General features: G+C 43.6%; 1 protein-coding gene across 3 annotated transcripts in view; it reads left to right on the top strand.

Annotated features, from left to right (window-relative positions):
- LOC136440369 (polycystin-1-like) overlaps positions 1-22,084 on the top strand; it is a 55,420-nt gene that overhangs the window by 4,457 nt on the left and 28,879 nt on the right. The window contains exons 3-15 of one of the 3 annotated variants that reach the window (XM_066436380.1): positions 3,364-3,435; positions 4,033-4,104; positions 6,089-6,160; positions 7,042-7,113; positions 7,446-7,517; positions 7,692-7,763; positions 7,895-7,978; positions 10,725-10,903; positions 11,546-11,665; positions 12,564-13,061; positions 15,048-15,203; positions 15,630-15,737; positions 16,911-22,045. In XM_066436380.1, the coding sequence (XP_066292477.1) occupies positions 3,364-3,435; positions 4,033-4,104; positions 6,089-6,160; positions 7,042-7,113; positions 7,446-7,517; positions 7,692-7,763; positions 7,895-7,978; positions 10,725-10,903; positions 11,546-11,665; positions 12,564-13,061; positions 15,048-15,203; positions 15,630-15,737; positions 16,911-22,045 (6,712 nt within the window). Of the gene's footprint in view, positions 1-3,363; positions 3,436-4,032; positions 4,105-6,088; positions 6,161-7,041; positions 7,114-7,445; positions 7,518-7,691; positions 7,764-7,894; positions 7,979-10,724; positions 10,904-11,545; positions 11,666-12,359; positions 13,062-15,047; positions 15,204-15,629; positions 15,738-16,910; positions 22,046-22,084 lie in introns of all 3 variants that reach the window. The other 2 variants (XM_066436378.1, XM_066436379.1) reach the window with 2 other exon arrangements.

The following is a 22,084-nucleotide window of genomic DNA, read 5'->3' as shown; positions in this document are numbered from 1 at the left end:
GTCAAAAATTAGGTGCACAGCTTTAATTTTGGATGCACACAGGTGCACATGCACCCAGTATTTCGAGACCTGGTTGTGGCTGAACCATGGAGCTGGAGTGGTTGTTGGACTGGGATGATAGGCGTGTTTGTATGTCGTACATCATCCCTTGATTAAGTGTGATCAACTCTGGCTACTTCTGGCTTTTCTGGAGTAAACCGCCCCGAAAATGAAGCGGGGTCATTTGTAACAGAACAGACAACTAAAAAATAAAATGAAATGAAATGAAACTGTCTGCTACCTTCTACCATTCTCTAAGTAATGAACATCTGTGGGGTAAAGAAAATTTGAATGATAAGGCCACACCAATTTAATTTCTTGGATTTTTATTTCTAATTAAAAAAAAAAAAATCATGAAAACAGAAGGCTGGGGTGAAAACTTACACATGACCCTGTTCACTCCCTGAAACTGTGTGCATCAAAGTACAAACTTTCCTCTGAGATTCTGTTTTCATGTTGATTTTGGAATTTAGCATTTTTTCAAAAAATCTGTTAACCAAGAAATTAAATTGGTGTGGCCTAAGGCAGGATTGTTTTGACCCTTGATGATGGCTTAATAACCTCCTGGTATCGTTAACATAATTAGCATGTAACTTAATTTGGGCTAACTGGTGTGTGGAACTTTGCCCTGCCCCCATCTTTGATTTGGGTACTTGAAAGACAGGGAAGCAGTCTATTGCCATGTCTGGCATGTTTGAACAAACAGGACAAACTTTATACCTCTTCTGATACACTGTACTTTTGAATGGTTGGGTGGGAATGTGAATGTGACTTCCCTGGCTGATACTGTATCACAGGGGTTCCTGAAGACTAGTGGTGCAGACCCTGGCAAGGCCACAGATAAGAAGGGCCATCACCCTCAAGGCTGAAAAACAGCCGTGTTGTTCACAACGCTGGCCCTGCTGAAAGACAAGAAATTTTGCATGAAAAGCTTAGTTTGTCTAGGGCGTACCCCTCCATTGATTGCCGCACAAGTACTAGTAGTCAAACATGACATTTCACTTCCTTAAACAACTTGCTTGAGGTCCAAATTTCCGCAGTGCTTTGAGGGAAACAAAGTTCTCAAGTCCAGCGGCAACCTCTGCCTGGTGGATGCTTTTCAGGACCATTGTTCTATTCACTGGTGGTTAAAAAAGCATTGCCAGGTATGCTTACAATTGTGTAGAATTGGCAAGGTGGGTTTTTGCCCTCAGATGGAAACTCCAGATGTAGTCCATTGTGGCGGCAGTGAAACACCAAACCTGGAAGACTGTTAATTGTGCATCTCGGCCAATGGTGTGGCATTGTCCATAGGTGTGGGAACGTAGTTGTCGATAAACCTCCACGTACAAAAGAATGCACTTCACAAAGCATCACCCTCATAGTCCCGTGCTGTAGGACAGGTTGTGGAAAAGTAACAGGTCTGTTTTGAAAGTGGAGGATTACTCCAGGTTGGAACAGTTTGCATTATATAACCCCCCTCGGTGTCGTGCCAAATTCGTTTTTTCTGGTTGCCTTACACTGACCTGTCACGTCAAGCACAAACAATCTGCCGGCCCTACATCAGAGGGAGTGGGCAGTGATCAGAGCGGACAACTGTATTCTTAGCTACATGATAAACTGCAGCAAACAATCTAGCCTGAGTACCAGCCTTTTTAGCTTCCGTACGCTACCCAAGCTTGGGTAGCGCAGCGGAGCTAGGGTAGCGGACGGAAGCTAAAAAGGCTGGCACTCAGGCTACAAACAATCTGCTGGCCCTACATCAGAGAGAGTGGGCAGTGATCAGAGCGGACAACTGTATTCTTATAATTAGCTACATGGGAAACTGCAGCAAACAATCTAGCCTGAGTACCAGCCTTTTTAGCTTTCGTACGCTACCCAAGCTTGGGTAGCGCAGCGGAGCTAGGGTAGCGGACGGAAGCTAAAAAGGCTGGCACTCAGGCTACAGACAATCTGCTGGCCCTACATCAGAGGGAGTGGGCAGTGATTAGAGCGGACAACTGTATTCTTAGCTACATGGGAAACTGCAGCAAACAATATAGCCTGAGTACCAGCCTTTTTAGCTTCCGTACGCTACCCAAGCTTGGGTAGCGCAGCGGAGCTAGGGTAGCGGACGGAAGCTAAAAAGGCTGGCACTCAGGCTACAGACAATCTGCTGGCCCTACATCAGAGGGAGTGGGCAGTGATTAGAGCAGACAACTGTATTCTTAGCTACATGGGAAACTGCAGCAAAGATGTCCGGCTGAGAAAAGACTTATGGCAAAGGAAGTTGACTCACTATTCATGGTTGTGCCCCTGTAAGGAAGGAGCCATTAAGGCTGACTTTGTGCTGCTAGCCTGCATGAAGAAAGGGAGTCTGTAAGACCTGCCATTGTCCCTACTGTGGGCAGGCATATCAGTCAGGGTTGCTGGCTTGGGCTGTCCTTCATCACGTATGCTGCCAAGGAAAAAGAGAACAAGCGCATTAAGAAATATATTTCATAGATGATGATTTACTTCTTCAAAATAAAAGTATGCAAATCATGTTAGTAGTAGTAGTAGTAGTCCACTGTTTTCTGCTGCTGCAGTAGTAGAAACATCCTGTAGCCGCAATCAGTCTTCTTCAATCTTTTCCACTTAGTCCAATTCGGCGAGCTTCCTTAGCTCCTGTAGGTTTCTTAAATCTATCTTGGTACTGTCCCCTCTTTCCTAAAGCCTTCATCATCACATCTTTCAAAGTCACATATCCACAATCTTCTGTACTCTATTACTCATTTCATTCTAGGTCACAAATAGCAACATAAGTAGCTTTCTTGATGTATTTCTGTGTGTACAGAGACTGCATTAAGGGGAATGAAAATTAAGTTCCATATGCAACGACCCCAGTGAAACCAGCTGTCAGATATTTTAACCTATGATGCACCATGCAGTTCCGAGCCTCCTATCTTTTACTTCAGAAGTATGATCCTAACAGTGTTTATCATGTTAATGTGTTATATGCTATTCAGCAAATTCCTATACATACAACTATGTCTGTTACCCATGCTTAGTCTCTACCAGACTAACCGCGCTGGCTATAGGGAGAACATTTGCCGGGGGATTTGGCCATGGAGGGTTTCATTCGCAGACGCAGTTAGCATATTTGACCCTCTCTCCGTAACCGACTCCCTTCATACAATTGACTCTATTTGGCCAATTTCTACTATTTTGAAAGTGACTCGCAAAGGCTGTTAGAGCCTAACCCATGGTAGTGTACAGGACGCTGTAGGAAACAGGTGGTTTCGTATGGAATCCTTTTGTCCAAGCCTCAAATCCCCATGACCCCGTTTGTTGCATCTAGCTGACCCATTTTTTCCTTCCTTACAGCATCTTGTCGGAGAACAATGTGTCCACTATAGCAGCAGATGACTTCAAGAGTCTACAAAATTTAGAAGAATTGTAAGTACCACGTGTCCTTGTGCGAACTTTCAGGCCTACTGTGTGTTGTATAATTATCTTGATCTTGTTAGGATAATAAGGTTATCAGTATTATCATGACTAGACCAACTGGTTGGCTGTCCACTGTTGTATCTACCCCGACAGGGACTGTCAACAACATAGCCATAGCACACTGGTGGAATATCTTGGGAATCTTTATGGAATGTTTGAGTGTTGATTAAGGTAGACATGGATTACATGTTATTAAAACTATTTGTATGGACAAGGTAGAATTCAGGAAAGGGTTTCATTTTGGGCTGGGCAGGGGTTTCCTTTTAGAATTGGCATTTTCCCACCACCTTTGCCTTCTTAAACAATTGCTAGTTTAATTTGTTGACACAAGCACATTGACATTAGATTTGATGACGTTGAAGAGCAAAAAGTAGTGTTGTTTGCCTAGAAGGTAGCACTGGGAGGCTAGAATAATATTTGCTTGTGTGGAATGATTGCTCAGATTGTTGTTTCTGCTTAAAGATCTGGTGACATAGTGATGCATGGTAGCTCATTCTTACTTTGTGTGTTATATTCAGCTGACTCACGATTTTTCTTTCTTTACAGAATTATGGATAGGAATAATATAAGCAGTCTTCCCAACAGAGTATTTAATAATTTATCAAGTTTGAAGATTTTGTGAGTACCATTCTTTTCTTGTAGTACTTTTATTTTCCTCATACACTTCAGCAATGCATTTATAAAGCATCATTCCATGGCAATTGCTTGTCCTATGTTCTAATTTTGATTTACTGAAAAAGACAAATTGTTTCAAGGTCAGCATTGTTCAAATAATTTTCCATGTTTTTTTTTATTGGTCTAACATTTATCGGAAAGAGCCAAGAAACTTGATGAGTGTGAACTGCACGCCTGTCGCTCGTGGTAGTAAATCTTGACAACTTTGATATGCATTTACAGTAAATTAACTAATCACAGGGCAAAAATGCAATTATCTTACAGTAGATTAACTCCGTTTTACATGTTTCATGCACTTTCGGTGACCTCCCCAAATGCCTAGCACTACTAATATAGCTGCAAACGTGTATAATTAGATATGTGAAATGCCAGTTTTAGTAGACTATTTATTACATGTATTCAGCCTACAGGCAATTAGCTGATGTTGATTTATGTCGAGGAATGGGGAGCAATTACTTGGATATCGGTCCTTGACCCAGGTGAAGTTGGCTACAGCAAAGTCGTGGACTTGCTCAGTAAGGGGCTAGGCATATAGGGAAAGTTATAAATTAGCATTTTCCTAGGCACTAAAAGTTGTGACAGGAGTGCAGAATGGCATTTATCTGATAGGAGACCAAACAGGTCACTAGGAGCAAGAGTGACATTTTGCCTCCAGGAAACAGGGAGGTTTTCTTTCGCATGGCTGACTGGATACAAGGTTAATGTTGCCTGGGCACACTCCCGATTCTCAATTTGCATGACTTCTGGGTGACTGGTCTGGTATGCCAACCCTGTGCATAGCATTAGGTGGCTACTGATCATTTAGCAACCTTCAACATTCGTCTTGTAGCACGAGGGGGTTTAAATATCTTTCATAGAATTAATTCAAGGGACTTTGTGTGTCATAGAGTACTTTTCCTAATGTTCACAGAGGGAGAAAAATTAGATGGAAAGATAACAGTCACTGGGCACTTTGAACAGTACACTTCGAACTATAGGGCATGTATCTCAAAACCGATAGTTATTTCTTTGGTGGGGACATTAGTTCTCATGTGGGAACGTTGTGCTGTTTGGCTGGTAAACGTCAATACTGAGGCAGGGAGATCGGTTCTGGGTTGTGGGTACAATCAATACATTCCATCTCACGCCTTGTTCTCTGGGAACTGTCCCCAAAGGCTTTGTTTCCAACACAAAACCTGGCTATTGTCCCCCTGATTTACACCTGTGTCGGGCCCTAGTCAATATACTGGGAAAGGCTTTATGTTTGCAGAAAACAAATCTACAAACTGATTGTGGAGGGATGAAACGGCATGTGAGAGAATTTCTGGGGTTGGTTCAGTCAGGCAAGCAACCTTTGTTCGTGTCCACCTGGTATCCGGTTGATAAAGTCAAAGGCTTGGAGGGGGGCAGAACTGCGGAGATCCTGTCACTTGTAGGCTGGGTTGAAAGACAGAAAGAATGTTTGGCAGAGGTCCATCTGAAGAGGACCTTATTTGAAATGGGAATATAATGAGTCAGGAGTTTCATTGTAAAGATCACAACGTCACGTTACATGAAAAAGTTTCAATGTTGGTGACAATGTGGTTGTTTAGTTTATACGTTGCCCAAATTTGTTTATCTGTGTGTGTGTGTGTGTGTGTGTGTGTGTGTGTGTGTGTGTGTGTGTGTCTGTGTGTGTGTGTGTGTGTGTGTGTGAGATGCTTGTTCTTCAAAGTTTGTAATCTGGAGGTGCGTGTTTTGGAAACTTTTGTCACACAGCACCCACACAACATGACGAATTGTTTGCTCAGGTCAATAAGAAATAATACGGGGGTCAGAGATCTCTAGGTTTTTACTTGGTACCTCAAGAATCTTAAAGAACATGTTCAAGTTTTTCCTCCCCAGAAACCTCGACATAAATGACAATGCCATATACAGAGTGACGCTAACTGATTTTGTCCTTTTTCAGGAATTTGACGTACAATTGCCTAGAGTCATTAGAAGTAAATAGTTTTGAAGGATTGACGTCCCTAGAAGAATTGTAAGTACCTGCCTTTTGTGCCCGCCTTGCTAACAGTTTCTCCTCCAACAATGGGGGCCCTGGTAGGGGGCATTTGTTCTGCATGTTGGACCAGTACAAAACAAAACTGGGTGGAGGCTCGTGCACTTAGCAGTATTTACCTGTTCCACCTAATTTCAAACATTGAATCAGGAGGAAGCCAGTTGTTATTACACTTAGTAGGTCAAGGAAAGGGCACATAACAGTTTGAAGTAGGTATGAAAGATACATCCAAAATCAAGGATAAGATGACCAAGGGTATCGTTAGAATGTACATGGACTTTAAACATATTCATGTCCTGCCTATCAGCCATGTATTGATCTGATAGTATTTAAGGTGGTTGACTAGCTGTTGCACATTTGAGAGACAGACTCTATTGTGTGAAAGAAATGAAAGTATTCCAAACTGTTTTTGTAAGCATTTGCATGTGTGCTGTGCTGTTAACAGAGTTAATTAAATGTGGCTGCTGGAGGTTTTCTGCGCCTCTTGCAGTATTTGCACTGCAACATCAAGCTTTGTCAGGCTGTTAATCATCTACTCCCAAGGACAGGACCAAATCTCCTCAAGCACCACTTACGCCTGGCTCCGCCAAATTTTCAAGTTGCATTTTATCTTTGCTAATTGGCATAAGGGCAGACTGTGATGTTGTCTTACACCAACAATTCTTTATCCAGAATCAGACATCTGGTTATTCTATCCGTACCTGGCTACTACTGCACAAATTGTCCTGACATGTGGACTTGTTTAATCACCTGTTACATGAAAAGATGTCCTGTCTACAACAAACTGGTTTGCTTGAGTTTGTTTTCTGGAGTGTTTGACTTCATATCTGACAAGCTACCCTTTTCTCTCCCCTTATCAGGCTGCTTCAGGGTAATAAGTTGAATAGTGTGCCTGATGACTTGTTTGCTGATTCAAGTGCCATCGCTGTGTTGTAAGTCCAAAAATAGACTCTCTTGTTGATTCATATGCATCAAAGTATTTGTATCTTTCTGAACAAAGAGAAAGTGTTTCTTTACAGTCCTTTATTCTTTGTGGTAGCCATAGATTAAAAGAATACAACAATTTGTAGCCCAAATGTAACAAAACCACACCACAAAGAAGTGAAACTATTTGATATGTAGCTTAAGTAATCTATTTGCAATTTTCCTTGCATTAAGTTTGTTGAACATTCTGTCTGTAAGTTTTATCTAATTACATCACTGGTATTTCTGTAGAAGTGAGTTTGTACGGAAGTCTTAATGGTACTTGTTCCTTTTTCTACAGGTCATTTAGTGAAAACCTTCTAACTACACTTCCTGAAAATGTGTTTCAAAACCTTACTTCATTACAAAAGCTGTAAGTGTCAATTAATTTTGAAGTACCTCTTGTGTCTTTTGCTTTTCTTTTGTTGCAACATTTTTTATACATGTTTGGTTTTTTTAAATACTTTCACTATTGATTTTTAACTTGAACATTTGGACTTGATAGAAAGCAAATTAGGTTTAATTTAATCTTTCTGTTCTTTCACAGTGACTTGTCCAAGAACCGCCTGACTTCCATGTCAAGGCAACTGTTCACGGGCCTTCACATGTTGCATACTCTGTAAGTATATCATCATACTTGAAGTCTGAAGTTTTTAGCTTTCCCTTTCATCATCAGATGTTTGCATACCAAAAAGTACTAAATGTTTTTGGTCCAGTTGGTTAAGAGAAATTTATGTGTTCACTTTGCAGGGACCTGTCTTCCAATGAGCTGCACAACATAACCTATGGAGTGTTTGATGACCTTGTTGCCAGCACCTCAAGCTTGACCAGCCTGTAAGTAGACCTAATGTATCTTAATGAAGTTAGGAAAACATCCACCCCTGGGGACATCTTCTGCTGTTAATGCCTGTAGATCAGCTGATAATACTGCCCTAATTGACTCCTCCAGTGTGTGGATTAACTGCACAGCAACTTCAGATCCTGCAGAGGAGTTTTGGGAGGCAAGTTTGAGGATGTTTTGGTCCATTAAGTATCTCACCAGGGGGCTGGTATGTAAGTCCTCTACTGTCAAGCGTGCGATTCTGAGACTCTGTGCCCTGTAGGCACAAAGTCTTGGTTCCATTACAGTGGCTAGGAATACACACAGAGACACCAACCAGTAACAAACAGCAAGTGCAATTTTTAAGTAGTTTTCGGTGGGTAGGTTGATGTATTTATTACTTGAAGGACATATTTTCATGGCAGGACAAACGGTGAAGCGTTCAGGTGGGTCTGTTGTCACTTAAAAGTTTGGCAGGTGAAGGTACAGGTGGCCATGAGGAATCTGGGACATGGCCCATTTCTCATAAATTCTGACCCGGTCTGTGACGTCTGCTTGTGGAGTCAGTTGCAAACCTGTCACGTCAGCACCAGTGACACACACACCCCATGACAGGATCATCCTCTTATGTGCTCCAAAACTAATCCCACCATGCTATTGCAAGTCAAGACCAAGCATCCCGGTTTCCATGACACAGGGGTATTAGCTTCCAAACTGATTAGTGAAAGTTGTTTGTTCATGACAGCAAAATAATGATGATTGACAGATTAAAGGGACATGTTTGTTGCAGTTATAAGCCAACTCTGCAAATTCACAAGGTCACCTGTGCAATTGATGTGCTCCTGTTTTTTCCTGCTGATTGACGTGTCAGGATCCTGATAGAGTCTGTGTGGGAGATTGGAATGTTTGATTGTGTAGAGTTTGTTTTGGGCAGAAGGAGTGTATGTCCTGTATTTTGACGCTTTTTGTGAAAACAAAGTCAAAGTTACATACTGTCCTAAAAGGTTACCAGTAACTGTTCTTTAGAAGTATGATCAACTGACAGAGAATTTTGCTCAAAAGCAAAGCTCAAAAGTTCACTTTTGTGCCATAGGATCAAGGGTCGCACAATGTTCGCAGCAACTAAAACCTCAAAGCCCAAACCTGATGTTTACTGGGACCTTTGCAGGGGCCTTGACATTATATTTCAAAAAGCCATTGATGTCAGAAGACTTATTTGATCTGTGTCCCACTTACGTCATTCATGGGAAGGTAGAAAATTGTGCCATAAACAGCTGGGATAATTTGTTGGGTCTTGTTTGATTCACGTCACAGTTACGCCTCTCAGTTGAAGGTGGAAAATCCTGTACAAATGTATTTGATGTCCCGAGAGAAGTTGTGCCGACCCACATACAGTGTAAAATCAGATACTTTGTGAAGAAAAGAGTAAAAACGATTTCTTTGGAAGTAATGGTGACATTCAGGCATTTTGTTGGCAATACAATCACCATTAGCTGGCATACAGGTATATCATTAAGACCTCTGTATTCCAAAGGTCAAAAGCTTCCATTGGAGCAAACAAGGGGAAGCACGTTTCTGCCAGCGGCTGGTCTTTGATGCTGATAGGTTGGTTTGCCTATAGGGAGGAACGTGTTGGCCTTTGTTATAGTACAGGATTAACTTTGAACAATAATGAGTTGATGTATTGCATCATAGATCCTGATGTTGCCTTGTGCTAAGTAGTCTAGCCCCATAGGCTTAACTGTTTAATCATTAATTACTTCCTTTTGGACTGTTAATCAAACATACCTATCAGTTCCAAATAAGGACTGACAGTAGCCTCTCTATCCCAGGGAGCCACCATTGTTATCAGAAGGGATCAGAGGACTTACAAACATAAAAACTACCGCTGTTAACAAAGGCTGTGATCTGTGCAGTCAAACCTGTACTTCCACTCCATGATAAAGGGTGCAGTGCAGTGGGTGCTCTGAGAGGTGTTTTATACTGAGTCTCTTAAAGGCAATTGTAGACAATACAATATGGAGGTTCCATGTGTAGAAAGACGCAAACCAGTGTGGATCATGATATAATGACAGGTACTAAACCCCTCGTTTTGATGAAGGTTGCTTTGTTTTACACTAATTTCCTGTCTAGCATGTGAGGCCGGGTCAAAATTGACATACAATATATACACAAAAAAAAGGTTTTTATTGGTCAGAAATTACCCGCAATGGCAGCCTTTCTAGCGCTGAATTGATGCAGGGTTTACAGGTTTCACATTATACACAACATATACATATCTTATCCACACTTGCATATTGTGGAACTGTCGCAAGGGTCTGGGCGGCTGCCATTCGCCACCAGGCGACCTCAAACCGACCTTCCCTAACCGAAGTTAGGTACCCATTCACACCTGGGTGGAGTGAAGAAAGTCATGTAAAGTGCCTTTCCCAAGGGCACAAGGTCGGTGACATGACAGAATTCGAACTCGGGACCTCTTGGTTCTGAGCCGAACGCTCTGCCGTTGGGCCACACGACCCCACGAATTGTACAAAAATGTGCACAAAAGAAAAGACCACACAGCATCATAAGTTAGAAGTGGCATGTCCACTGACACAAAGTATGTCTAGATGTATGTTGTATGAATGTATGTCCTTTTCTGTGCTCATGCTTTGGCCCTTTGTATGCAGTGCCTCATTGTTCTAAGTCAATGCCATAGACTTTACCCATCACACGCAGAACCAGATAACATGTATGATGATGTATGCCCTGTGCCCACAGGTCCCTTGGCTCGAACCCATACCGGTGTAACTGTGACCTGTTCTGGCTGCCCCTGTGGCTTACAGCGGCCACAGCGGCCAACATCACCCTACCTGACCAGACCAACATCACCTGTGTGGACCAAGAAACCAACGTAGTCAAACATGTGGCTGACGTTGACTTTAGCCCTCTCAACTGCAGTAAGACTTCTTATCAGTCTCTAATGTTTTCTGACTCTAACGGATGATCAATCACAAGTTATGATTTTCCTTCAGCTTTTCAAATCTTATTTAGGGCTTCTGTTGAACTCTATTAGAAGTGTTATAACCTGTAACAACTAAACTGTAATGTTAACATTTAGTCTGATGGTGGGAATGTGCTGCTCCTTTGACCTCGTTGCTGCATCATATGTCAACTCATCAGCTTAATTTGTTTTCGTTACGGCTCTTTTTTGTTTGCTATAGATCATGTTAAGTGTTTTTGTTATCTTTCCTTATTTGCGTGGCATGGGGCCAAGTTTTGTATACCTCCCTCAATCAATATCACATTCCAAGGACAACTTCAAGACATTTCTTCTAAAGGCTAAAAGTCATTGGGTTGAGGGAGGACATACCACACTTTTTTCTTTTGTTTTTCAGTTCGCTCTTGTAATATGTATGTCAATGCATGTCGTTTTTTTAACGCCTTCTGTTGTTTTACTTTGCCGTACAAGCATATATTAAACATGTGGAATGTAACTACTTGATTAACAGTTTTTTTTGCTATGGAGTAACTTGTATGTCACTCACATTTAATCTGTGTGCATTAATGCTAACATGCTAACCCCTTCCCCCTGTTTGCAGAGCCTTGCAAACTCTCAGCAGGGCTATTAGCAATCCTGAGGAAGCATAGACACAGCAAAGTCCATTGGCATGAGAAACATAGTCTGAGTAGACACCGGAGTAGTAGAGGGAGAAGAAATGGTGAGAACTCATGTTCAGTTGGTCATCACAGATGCAGACTCCTCTTGTAATCACAATCTGATTAAATGACCGCACTGATTGTAGATGCACGTACCCTGATATTTGGCCAGGATGCCATCTTTCTCAGCTTTGCTCCACAAGTTACAGGTAGCTCTCGGGGCACTTGGTTAAAACTGATCTAGATGGCATCCAGGCTACCTGTTAATCTTCCTCATAAAGCTCCATAAAGCACTTGGTTGCGTGATTCAGGCATTGTTCTGTACACATGACCACCTTGCACAATGCTTCGCTTGCTTTCAGGAATGTTGCTAGAAAATCACCTGCATGGTCAAAGCTTATGTTCTGCAATGAAGCAATTTTAGGCAGTCTTCACAAGAGTTTGATGTCACATTTATTCATCAGTCGGATATACGTTAATGCTGTAGAGAGGATTTATAATTCTGTAGGTAATGGCCATCAATGTAACAGTAGTTTTGAATGGAATGAAACTGAAAATCATTGTGACAGTACATCTACATTGGAGGTATATACATCGCTATTGCATTAGAATATTCTAATTCACAATTAACGTTATATGGAATAGTCTAAGCTTTGCTTCCATCATCTGTTCAAAATCATGAAGTCTGTAAAATCAATGAATCTTTCTTATATCTTGTGATTTGTTCACTGATTTCTTCTTCTGCTCTCTCCTCAGCTCAATCCTACGGAGCTTGCTATACTGACACGGACACTGGGGAGGAAAGTCTGGTGTTCTTTCAGTACGAGCAAAGTGGATCACATGACACTGCTTCTTGCAATGCTATCTGCTATGCACAAGGCTACAGCTATGGCGGCTTACCAGATGCACAAGACACTTGTTACTGTGGAGAAGAGCCTGAACCCTTCTTTACCGATGCAGGATGCAAACTTCTGTGGTGTACTGATTGGAACCACATCTCAATATCAATATCACAAAGTGTATGTGAGGGCCGCGTGAGAATTCCATCATCTTTCAGAACATTCCCAACTTTTCAAATTGCGAACACCAGAACTTATTACTCCATCAATGAACATATTGACTTTACTCTGGCTGGAATACTCACCGACTCCACGGAATCTTACATCTGGGATTTGGGGGACGGATCGCCGCTAGTCAACAAGACAGGATTGTCGGTCAAACACAAGTACAGCGTTGATGGAACATACAGTCTCGTTGTGGAAGGACACTACAATGGCACAACTGTCGCCGCGACGAAGTCGGTAGTTATAGTGACGCCCATCACAGACGTGACACTGACATGTCCACCGTCTCACTATACGGGAAGCGACGCCTTCTCTGTGACCTTGGAAGCGCAGACGGGATATAACATCAGTGTCCAGTGGCTAGTGTCTGACTATACAGGATTCATCACCAATGGTAACTAACATTTCATATATTCAATTCAGTCTTAATAGAGAACACACATTTTTGGCAAATTTCTGTCATATGACAAACACTAGTATGCAACATGGGCCATTCAAAGCAATTCTTAGGGAAGCAGTTGTTGTGATAACAAAGTTTACGTTAAGTTTATTTTGTACTCTTTATCCATGACTACTGCCCCTCCACTTCACTTCGACCTTGTTGAAAAGCGACCATGTGGCCGAACAAGTATTTCGAAGAGAAATAAAGGCTTTGACTTGACTTGACTTGATTGGGACTCATAGTTTGTGGGATCATGTCTGCTCCCCTATTGTCAGTCACCTCAGCCCTGATTGGATCTTGTAGACATCAGACAAACTTGTTTGACTTGTGAAAGGAAACTCCAGGGGGTGGTTCTTGCTTTCAAGCCAGGATTACTATGATAGGCTGTGCATTATCTGCAACATTACCACCTGTAACATGCCAAGGCACGACATTGGCCAAGACATGTAATTAATTGGTCCCTTTCAACAACAGTTGCCAGGCAGCGATGCAAATATTTGGAGTTTGACATTTGGCACAGAATTGCTTTGTAAGGAAACCACATACTGTGAAAACAGGACTTTTTTTTCTTCACCTTCGGCAAGCCAATCTGTTTGCTGGCTAAGTTTTGACATTGTCAACATTTACATTGATTTGATGACATGGTACTCATGACCTACCTACATGCAGGTCTTAGCTCAGTATGACTGTGCTTGATACGGTACATTATGCTGTATCAAGAGAGGATTTGCACATGCTATTAGACACTGCCAGTAGCAGTCGGTATTGATTTGGTGTAATAGGACTAAGTTCCTACAGGCTCTCCTGCTTTTCACCACTGCTAAAGGGGGTGATTAGTCGCAGTTTCATGTTTCTTTTCTGGCGGAGCAAGACAGCTGTATTTGTCTGACTTAAAGGACCCAACGTTTTCTGCAGAGTCAAGTGTGTTTTTAAGAGTCCTTGTGACTCACAGGCCCTTAGAACCTTGCACAGCCTCTTCTTATCCCTGACAAGCCCTGTGCGAGTGACAAAGTCACAAGTATCATTTTCCAACTGTAGGTGCTGGCATCAAGTGTTTGTTCTGGAATATCTGTGCAAATATCTGACTGATCCAGCACACATGATAGTTAAAAATCAACAGAGGGTCTTACCAAGACTGGGCAAACTTGTGAAAGAACGCTTAAGACAGGATATTCTGAAAGGGCTGAAGGAGGAGGATAAGGGGTTGTCTCAAACTCAAGTTCAGGGATAATTGGAATCAAGATCTTGCAGCACAGACCCTCAACTTCCCCAGCTGAAATCTTTAGAAGTTACAATCCTATCTTCATAAGCTTTAGAGCAAGAGGCAATTCACTGGAAGAAAACTAGAAAATATATAATGGAGGGCACACAAACTCTGTAGAATTGTGTAAACCAAGGCTTTCCATTCATCATTGAAAAATATTGAGTCATACGGTAGGAATGTTGAAATGCTCAGTTACTCCGTACCTTTTGTCAAACATAAAGATAAACTGTGTATTTAAATTTGATAATACTGCATGACACTTATTGACAGTACGATACTTAGTAACTTTAGTAGTAAACTCAAAATTTGTCATATAACACTCATGGTCGTCTTCCTTCACATGCACTGATGACAGGTGTGTAAAAAAAACTCCCAGATTAGGCCACACCAATTTATTTTCTTAGTTAACGGAATAAAAAGAAAATTAAAAAAAAATGCTAGATTGGAAAAACAACATGAAAACAGAATGTCAGAGGAATGTTTTTGCTTGCACACAGTATCAGGGAGTGAACAAGGTTAGGTGCAAGTTTTCACCCCAGCCTTCTGTTTTCATGATTTTGTTGTTGCTAAGATTAAAAATAAAAATCTGTTAACCAAGAAATTAAATTGGTGTGGCCTTATACAGAGAGTCAACTTTCCTTACCTGTGTGTGGTTCTGGTCTGTATTTTTGCAGAGCCAGCTGAAGACTACAGGCAGTACTTCATGGCCGGAACTGTTGTCTTCGATTCCGTGGACATTCCCGCAGTAAACATGACAGCACAGCCTGGTGCATCCTCCGCAGACACGAAGAGATTGCTGCTGTTCCCTGGGATGTGGTTCCAGCACACAGGTGTGGGAAGGACAAGTTCTTCTCTTTGTATTTGACTTTGATAATTAGTCTGATGTTTTCAGAGGGGGGTGTCCCTGTGGTGTAGTTGTCTGTGCTTCTGTTACTTACCACATCTGGTTCTGATTACTTGGAACCAGAAGGCCCGAGTTCAACTCCCGGGTAGGACACCTCTAGACAAGAGGCGCATTGAGTCATACCAAAGACTTTATAAAAATGGTACATACTTATGAAACAGTATGGAAGTTAAACACACTCCACTGCCAGTGGACTAGCCCCCTGCCGCAGTGATTGCACCACAGTGTGGCCCAGGGCTATGAAACGGGGATGGGTACCGCCCTATACACCTTATGGTGGATTTTAACTTAACTGATGTTTTCAGTCAAGAGACTTCTGTTCAACTCAATTCTGATTTCTGCCCCCATGCAGGGCTGCTGAGCACTTGGGAGTTTGTGGCTGCACCTGGTGCCTCCAACATCCACCTGCAGGTGTACAGACCCACCTGTCCCGGGTTTGGCTCATACCTTCTGCCACCTGGTATGTCAGCTGCAGTGGGGCTCACGGCTTTAACATGACTAAAATGTGTTGCCATTGTGTGTGTATATGTGATTGTGTCTGTTGTTGTGGTACTCTCCCGAAGCACAAGAGGAGGGGTTTCGGCTGGTTTTTGACTTGTTTTTAGGCGTTTTTGTCTGGCTTTCTACTTTGTCATCTTTAGAAAAATATTTTTGCATATATTTGTATTTTGGCTATACAAAAAAAAGATGACGAAGTAGAAAGCCTGACAAAAACGCCTAAAAACACGTCAAAAACCAGCCGAAACCCCTCCTCTGCTTGGAGAGTATCTGTTGTAACAATGGAGGTGTTTCGTGTTTGTTGATATGCTGGTTTGCAGGGTGATAACAAACGTTGTGTTGGTGTGACATTTTGTTTTTATTTTGTTTGCAAGACTGTTTCACAGTTTGTCATTACTGAAGCCAAGGCATATAGTTTCCCCTATATCCCCATACTAGGCTGATTATTTCTGAATCAGTGAACTCAGATCCCCTCAGATCATCCATATTCTTGCAGTCTCTCCTTTAAGCTGAACTGGATACCAGAATCCTATCCTTGTCAAATTCCAGACAATGCTTTCCTACATGATGAGCTCATGTTGACTTGTGCATGTTTACACTTTGATAAAGTTTCTCACAACTATTTTGTATACTTTAATGCATGAAGCAAGAAACAAATCTTTTGACCTTTCCTCAACCATTCCCCCAAATGCCTGGCTGCATATGACCTAGAAGTGACAAATAGTGAAACAGTCTTAGTCTTGTGATGTACATAACCCTGACTTGATCTGAAGGATAACTGCCTGTGGTGTTGTTTAACTGAACTGAAGTGCAGTGAAATAGCCTTCCTTATCCAATACATCAAATCCTTTCTCTGTGTTTCATACTCACATATCTGAACACTCATGAAAACCTGGAGATATCCATTCAATATATGCATGATACTTTGTAAAGCATTCATTCTGACCCCCATTATTTGTATCTCTAAATTCTGATAATTGCATGTTCTTGAACATATCAAATTCTACCACAATGTTTCCTTGCATGTAAATCTTTGCTGCTTTTCTTAAAGCAGCCCCCCCCCCAATTCTTCTGCTGAAACATTCAATTGTGCTGAGACCTGTTATACCTGATGATCTCTCTCTGGCCCCTCTAGGATGCCCCTCCCTGCCCTCCCCCTATGCCACTTGCGTGTCAGGTCAGTTATGCAACGCCACAGACAGCTGTCCTGCGGGCCAGCAGTATTGCTACCTCAGCTCGTCCTGTCAGGCCATTACCGAGCCTTGCAGTGAGTACGTCACGATGAACCAAGCCCTGCCACCGCGATACATCAACACCCAGCCCAACTACACCCTCGCTGGGGAAACCAATTTGCATATCAGTGTGACAGAGCGCACCCTCGTCCGAGTCGACATCTCTCAGCAGCCAATCACAGTGTATCAAGACGACATCATCGGTGTTCAGTTTGACAACGAGGATGCTCTACAGTATTACAACTCCTCAACATCTGAATGGGTGCAGAGCGGTCTGTACATGGAACAAGATGATTGGGTCCAAATGTGGACTCAACCAGACGAATACTCAGACATCTGGTTTGACAATGCACTTTTCGAAATCCGAGCCATGTACACAGTCAGTGAAAAATTTTCCTATAGTCCCAGCAGTGCTGACATTATCAAAGCAAGGCCTGTTGGTGCTGTTATCTTTGCAGCCGTTGTGGAAAACCCAGTTACACAAAGGACTTCTCGCAACTGTACCATCACCTTTGAGGATGCTGTAGAGGGTGCTGAGTTGATCTATCCCAATCCAGGTGCCGACGGCATCATCCATCTGGAAACAGGCAAGGAGTACAACTTTGTTGTGATGATCACCAAAGGAACTGATGTTTCTGCTACCTTCATTTTTTGGTCGGAAGTGCATACAGGGATTCCCTTCCAAGACACCTGTCCAGATGACATCGATGACGTCCCTCAGGAGTGCACTCCTGCATCAAACACTACGAGCTACGCTTTCTATTCCAAGCAGTATGACGGTTACACTAACCAATTCTTCCTGACAGTCCAATTGGCAAATCTTGTGACTCAAGTAACAGTTACGAGTACAGTTCAGGTCGATGAGGTCATCAGTGGTGTTACCATCAGCCTGTCCAGCCCTCGTACTGCTGTAGGGATAGAACAGACCTTCACAATTTCCTACGCCACTGGGACATCAGTCAACTCCTACGAGTGGTACATCGACGACTCCATCGTTCTCAATGCAGAAACGTCGTCATTTTTCCACACATTCACTGAAGCCACAACACGTACTATCTATGCTGTCATTGAAAATCCTCACGGTTCTGCCAACGCAACTCTGGGCATCACCATCGAGCCAATGGAGGCCATGCAAGACCTGACGTTTGCCAACCCACCTGCCTTAGTGGCCGCTGGCGATGCTGTCACCTTCACAGCGACGGCAGCAGTGGACTCGTACTATGACTACACCTGGGAGTGGGACTATGGCGACGGCCAAAGTGACACCATATCCTCCTCTGCCCCTTACACTGGTGCAACTCCCATCGCAAATACATACCTGGTCCAGCACGAGGAGAGCGTTAATCACACCTTTGCCAACCCTGGGATCTACACTGTAAACGTGCTTGTGTTCAATGCTTATGGAAACACATCTGCCCAGCATACAGTTGAAATCCGTCCAAAGCTAACCGGAGTCAGTGTTACGGCCGAGACAGCGGCAGTTGAGCGAGGAGAGCCGGTGACTCTGACTGCTACCCCACACGGTGCTACGGAAGATGTCGCATATAAGTGGAACTTTGATGATTCCTCAACAGAAGAAGGCAGCTCAAATGTCAGCATTCACACCTACGCAGTTGCTGCTACTTATAATGTTTCAGTGACGGTGGACAACGGAGTTAGTAAAGCAGTGGGTTTTGTACTGGTCAAAGCTCAAGTTAAAGTCGCTGGTTTGGAACTATCGACAGATCCCGCAGTGACAGAGATGAACGAGGTCACAACAGTAACTGCAAGAGTACAAACAGGGACAGACCTTTTGTTCAACTCTGATATGGGGGATGGATTTGTGCTTTACAACCTAACAAGCCCATTCGTGCACACCTACACATATCCCGGCAACTACACTGCAAATGTGACAGCCTTCAATGACATCAGCTCTGAGTCGGAAACTATTGTAGTGATGGTCATCAGCTCCTTCACCATAAACAACGTCAGCTCAGGGAGTTGTACGGAACTGGGGAAGATGACAACATTAGAGGCATCCATAACAACAGACAATATAGGCATACTGCAGTTCACCTGGTATTTCGGAGATGGCAGTGACGCCACAGTCATTGGATCCCCCATCGTCACACACAGGTATGGAACAACAGGCAACTTTACAGTTAGTCTGAAGGTGGAAAACACACAGAAGGTGTTGTGGGAAACTGTCTATGCCTGTGTCCAGGAGCCAATCAGTGGCGTTCATGTCACCAACAGCGGGCCCACTGCATTGGGTCAGGAGACAACAGTTACTGTTGTACTAGGAACTGGCTCTCACTACATGTACAGCATAGACTTTGGAGATGGTGTACAGGAGACATTTGATGGTGGCTCGGAAGTCACCCATGTTTATGGGTCAGCTGGGAGCTATGGCGTGACTGTTACTGTACATAATGAAGTTACAACAACATCTGTAACAACCACAGCAAGAGTCGTGGAAGAGATTTCAGGGATCAGTATAACACACAACGGCACAAACCAAGACTTTGTTGGATCACAAAGTCTCTACACATATCAGGCTGATGTTGCACAAGGGACGGAAGTGGACTACTCCTGGAGCTTTGGTTATGATCAAGCTATCGTGTCTGGGGATCTCCAAACCTACCAGTACGATGCACCAGGGATCTACATTGTCACAGTCAATGCCTCAAATGATGTAAGCAGTTCCTCCAGCAGTAAGATTATCACCGTACAAGATACCGTACAAGGTCTACAGCTGAGCAGCAATGCAACAGAGATCTTAGTTGGTTCTTCCATCGCCTTTGATGCAGCCATCACCGCTGGCACTGATCCACAACACACATGGAAGCTGTGCAGCACATGCTCGCCCTTCGTTGGAAGTGACAGCATCACAAGATCCTTTGATGCTGTAGGTACCTTTGAAGTTTCTGTGACCGTCGCAAATGAAGTCAGCAGCGAGGAAGTGTCAACCAGTATCACAGTGATCTACCCCGTGAAAGGCGCACAGATCTATGGTGACTTAGCAGTAGGGTCCCTGCATGCGGCAGACCAGGCGTACAAGTTTTCTGCCAATGTCACAGAGGGAAGTGCTGATGCCTACCAGTGGGAGGTCAGCAAGTACGGGTCCCACATAGTCACCCTCACTGGGTCTGAAGTGCATGTTACGTTTCCAGACGCTGGACAGTACGACGTTTCAGTGGTGGTGAGTAACAGTGTCAGTGACAGCGAGGCCAGCGTGACAGTGGACGTGATTGAGTTGGTGACTGACGTGGTCGTAACTGCCTCCAAAACAATGGCGAGCAACGAAGAACAAGTGACATTCACAACCACAGTGTCTACCGGGACCAACCTGACGTTTGTTTGGAACCTGGGAGATGGCAGTCCGAACATTAAAACAACAGATCCTCAAGTTCAGCACCAGTATAACCTTGCTGGTACTTTCCTTGTCTCAGTGAATGTCAGCAACGACCTGAGCTCATTGAAGTCTACTTCCTTGCCTGTGGAAATCCAAGACAGAATCTCTGGGCTTGACCTGGAAACCACCACAACTGATACTCTCTACCATGCTGGCCAGAACGAGTTCACAAACTTTGTGGCAACACTTACCAGTGGCAGCAATGTCACCTACGGCTGGAGATTCACCGATGGGGGCAGAGTAACAACCTCCAGTGGCTTGGACTTGGACGAAGCAAAAATGGTGTACAACAATCTCGGTAACCAAACGGCCTCTCTGAGTGCCGACAATGACGTCAGCCATCAGAATATCACGCGCATAATTGTCGTTCAGAAGAGGCCTGCTGTCAACCGACTGTGGGTCAATGCATCATATGTGGAAACGTTGGAAGTTATCAGTATAACTCAAGAAGTGGAAGGTACAGATTTGGAGTTTGAGTTGGACTTTGGGGATGGGGAACCGCCAATGACTGGGTATTCCTTGCCCTCAACAATATTGCACACCTACTCCAAAACTGGTACCTATGCCCTGTCCCTGAAGGTGAAAAACTTTGTTGGTCAGGAGGAGTATATCGTCTCTATCACCGTGTTACAGTGCATCGAAGGTCTAGCCATCAACACTAATTGCATCATGCCATACTGTACCAATGGCTTCTTAAGCCTTGGGGAAGAATTAGAATATGCAGCAAAATGGACGCAGGGGAACAACATCACATTTACGTGGGATGTCATACAAGCAGACGGCTCTACTGTTTCATCGTCTGGCGAGACGATGAGATTTGCACCAACACAGCTGGGGTCTCAGTCAGTGACCCTCAGGGCTGAGAATTGGCTGAACAGTGTGTCCGTGGCTGAAGCCTTCACAGTGCAGGAGGAGATTGTAAGTGCGACACTGATTACAAGCAACATCATAAACCTGTATGAGAATGCCACCGTGTCCTTCACCATGGACACCTCCTCTGGGAGTGATGTCTATTATGAGTGGACTTTCAATGACGGATTTCCAATTTTCGAAACTTCGGTGTCCGATCAAAACCGCACCTTTCCCACTGCCGGAGACTATCTTGTGAGAGTCAAAGCCTTTAACAACATAAGTTTGGTCGTGAAAGAAATCACCATCACGATTCGGGAGCTGATGTGCCTGGAGCCAACTGTGGAAAGAGTCGGCCTCTTCACTAAGGAAGTTCTGAGGTCCAGTAAAGCATACTTGGAGGTGGACACAAACACCTTTGATTGTACCAAGTACAGAGTGATCCATCTGTGGACGGTTTACCAGGGTAGCCAGTGTGGCATCAACAACATCACACTACCGTCATCGGTCGACCGTGCGTCCACACGGTTGGTCCTGCCTGAACAGACCCTCGGCTATGACCTCTACTGCGTCGAGTATCGGATTGTTTACCAGGACACGCCGGTGCTGTCTGTTGTAACGTTCTCGCTCCGTGTGAAGGCGTCGCCTCTCACGCCTCTCATCAAGGGAGGCACGGAGAGGACCCAGTCGTCCACCCAGGAGCTCCTGCTGGATGGAACATCATCCTTTGACCCCGACACGCCCGACAGTACAGGCCTGACCTTCCAGTGGAACTGCCAGGCACACACCACACAGGTGATCCTTCTACATTATGTTTGAAATACTCAATTTTCG

The sequence above is a fragment of the Branchiostoma lanceolatum genome, chromosome 8 (assembly GCF_035083965.1).
Source record: "Branchiostoma lanceolatum isolate klBraLanc5 chromosome 8, klBraLanc5.hap2, whole genome shotgun sequence".
Lineage (NCBI taxonomy): Eukaryota > Metazoa > Chordata > Leptocardii > Amphioxiformes > Branchiostomatidae > Branchiostoma > Branchiostoma lanceolatum.
The sequence above is the reverse complement of the archived record's forward strand: the minus strand, read 5'-3'. Positions and strand labels throughout refer to the sequence as shown.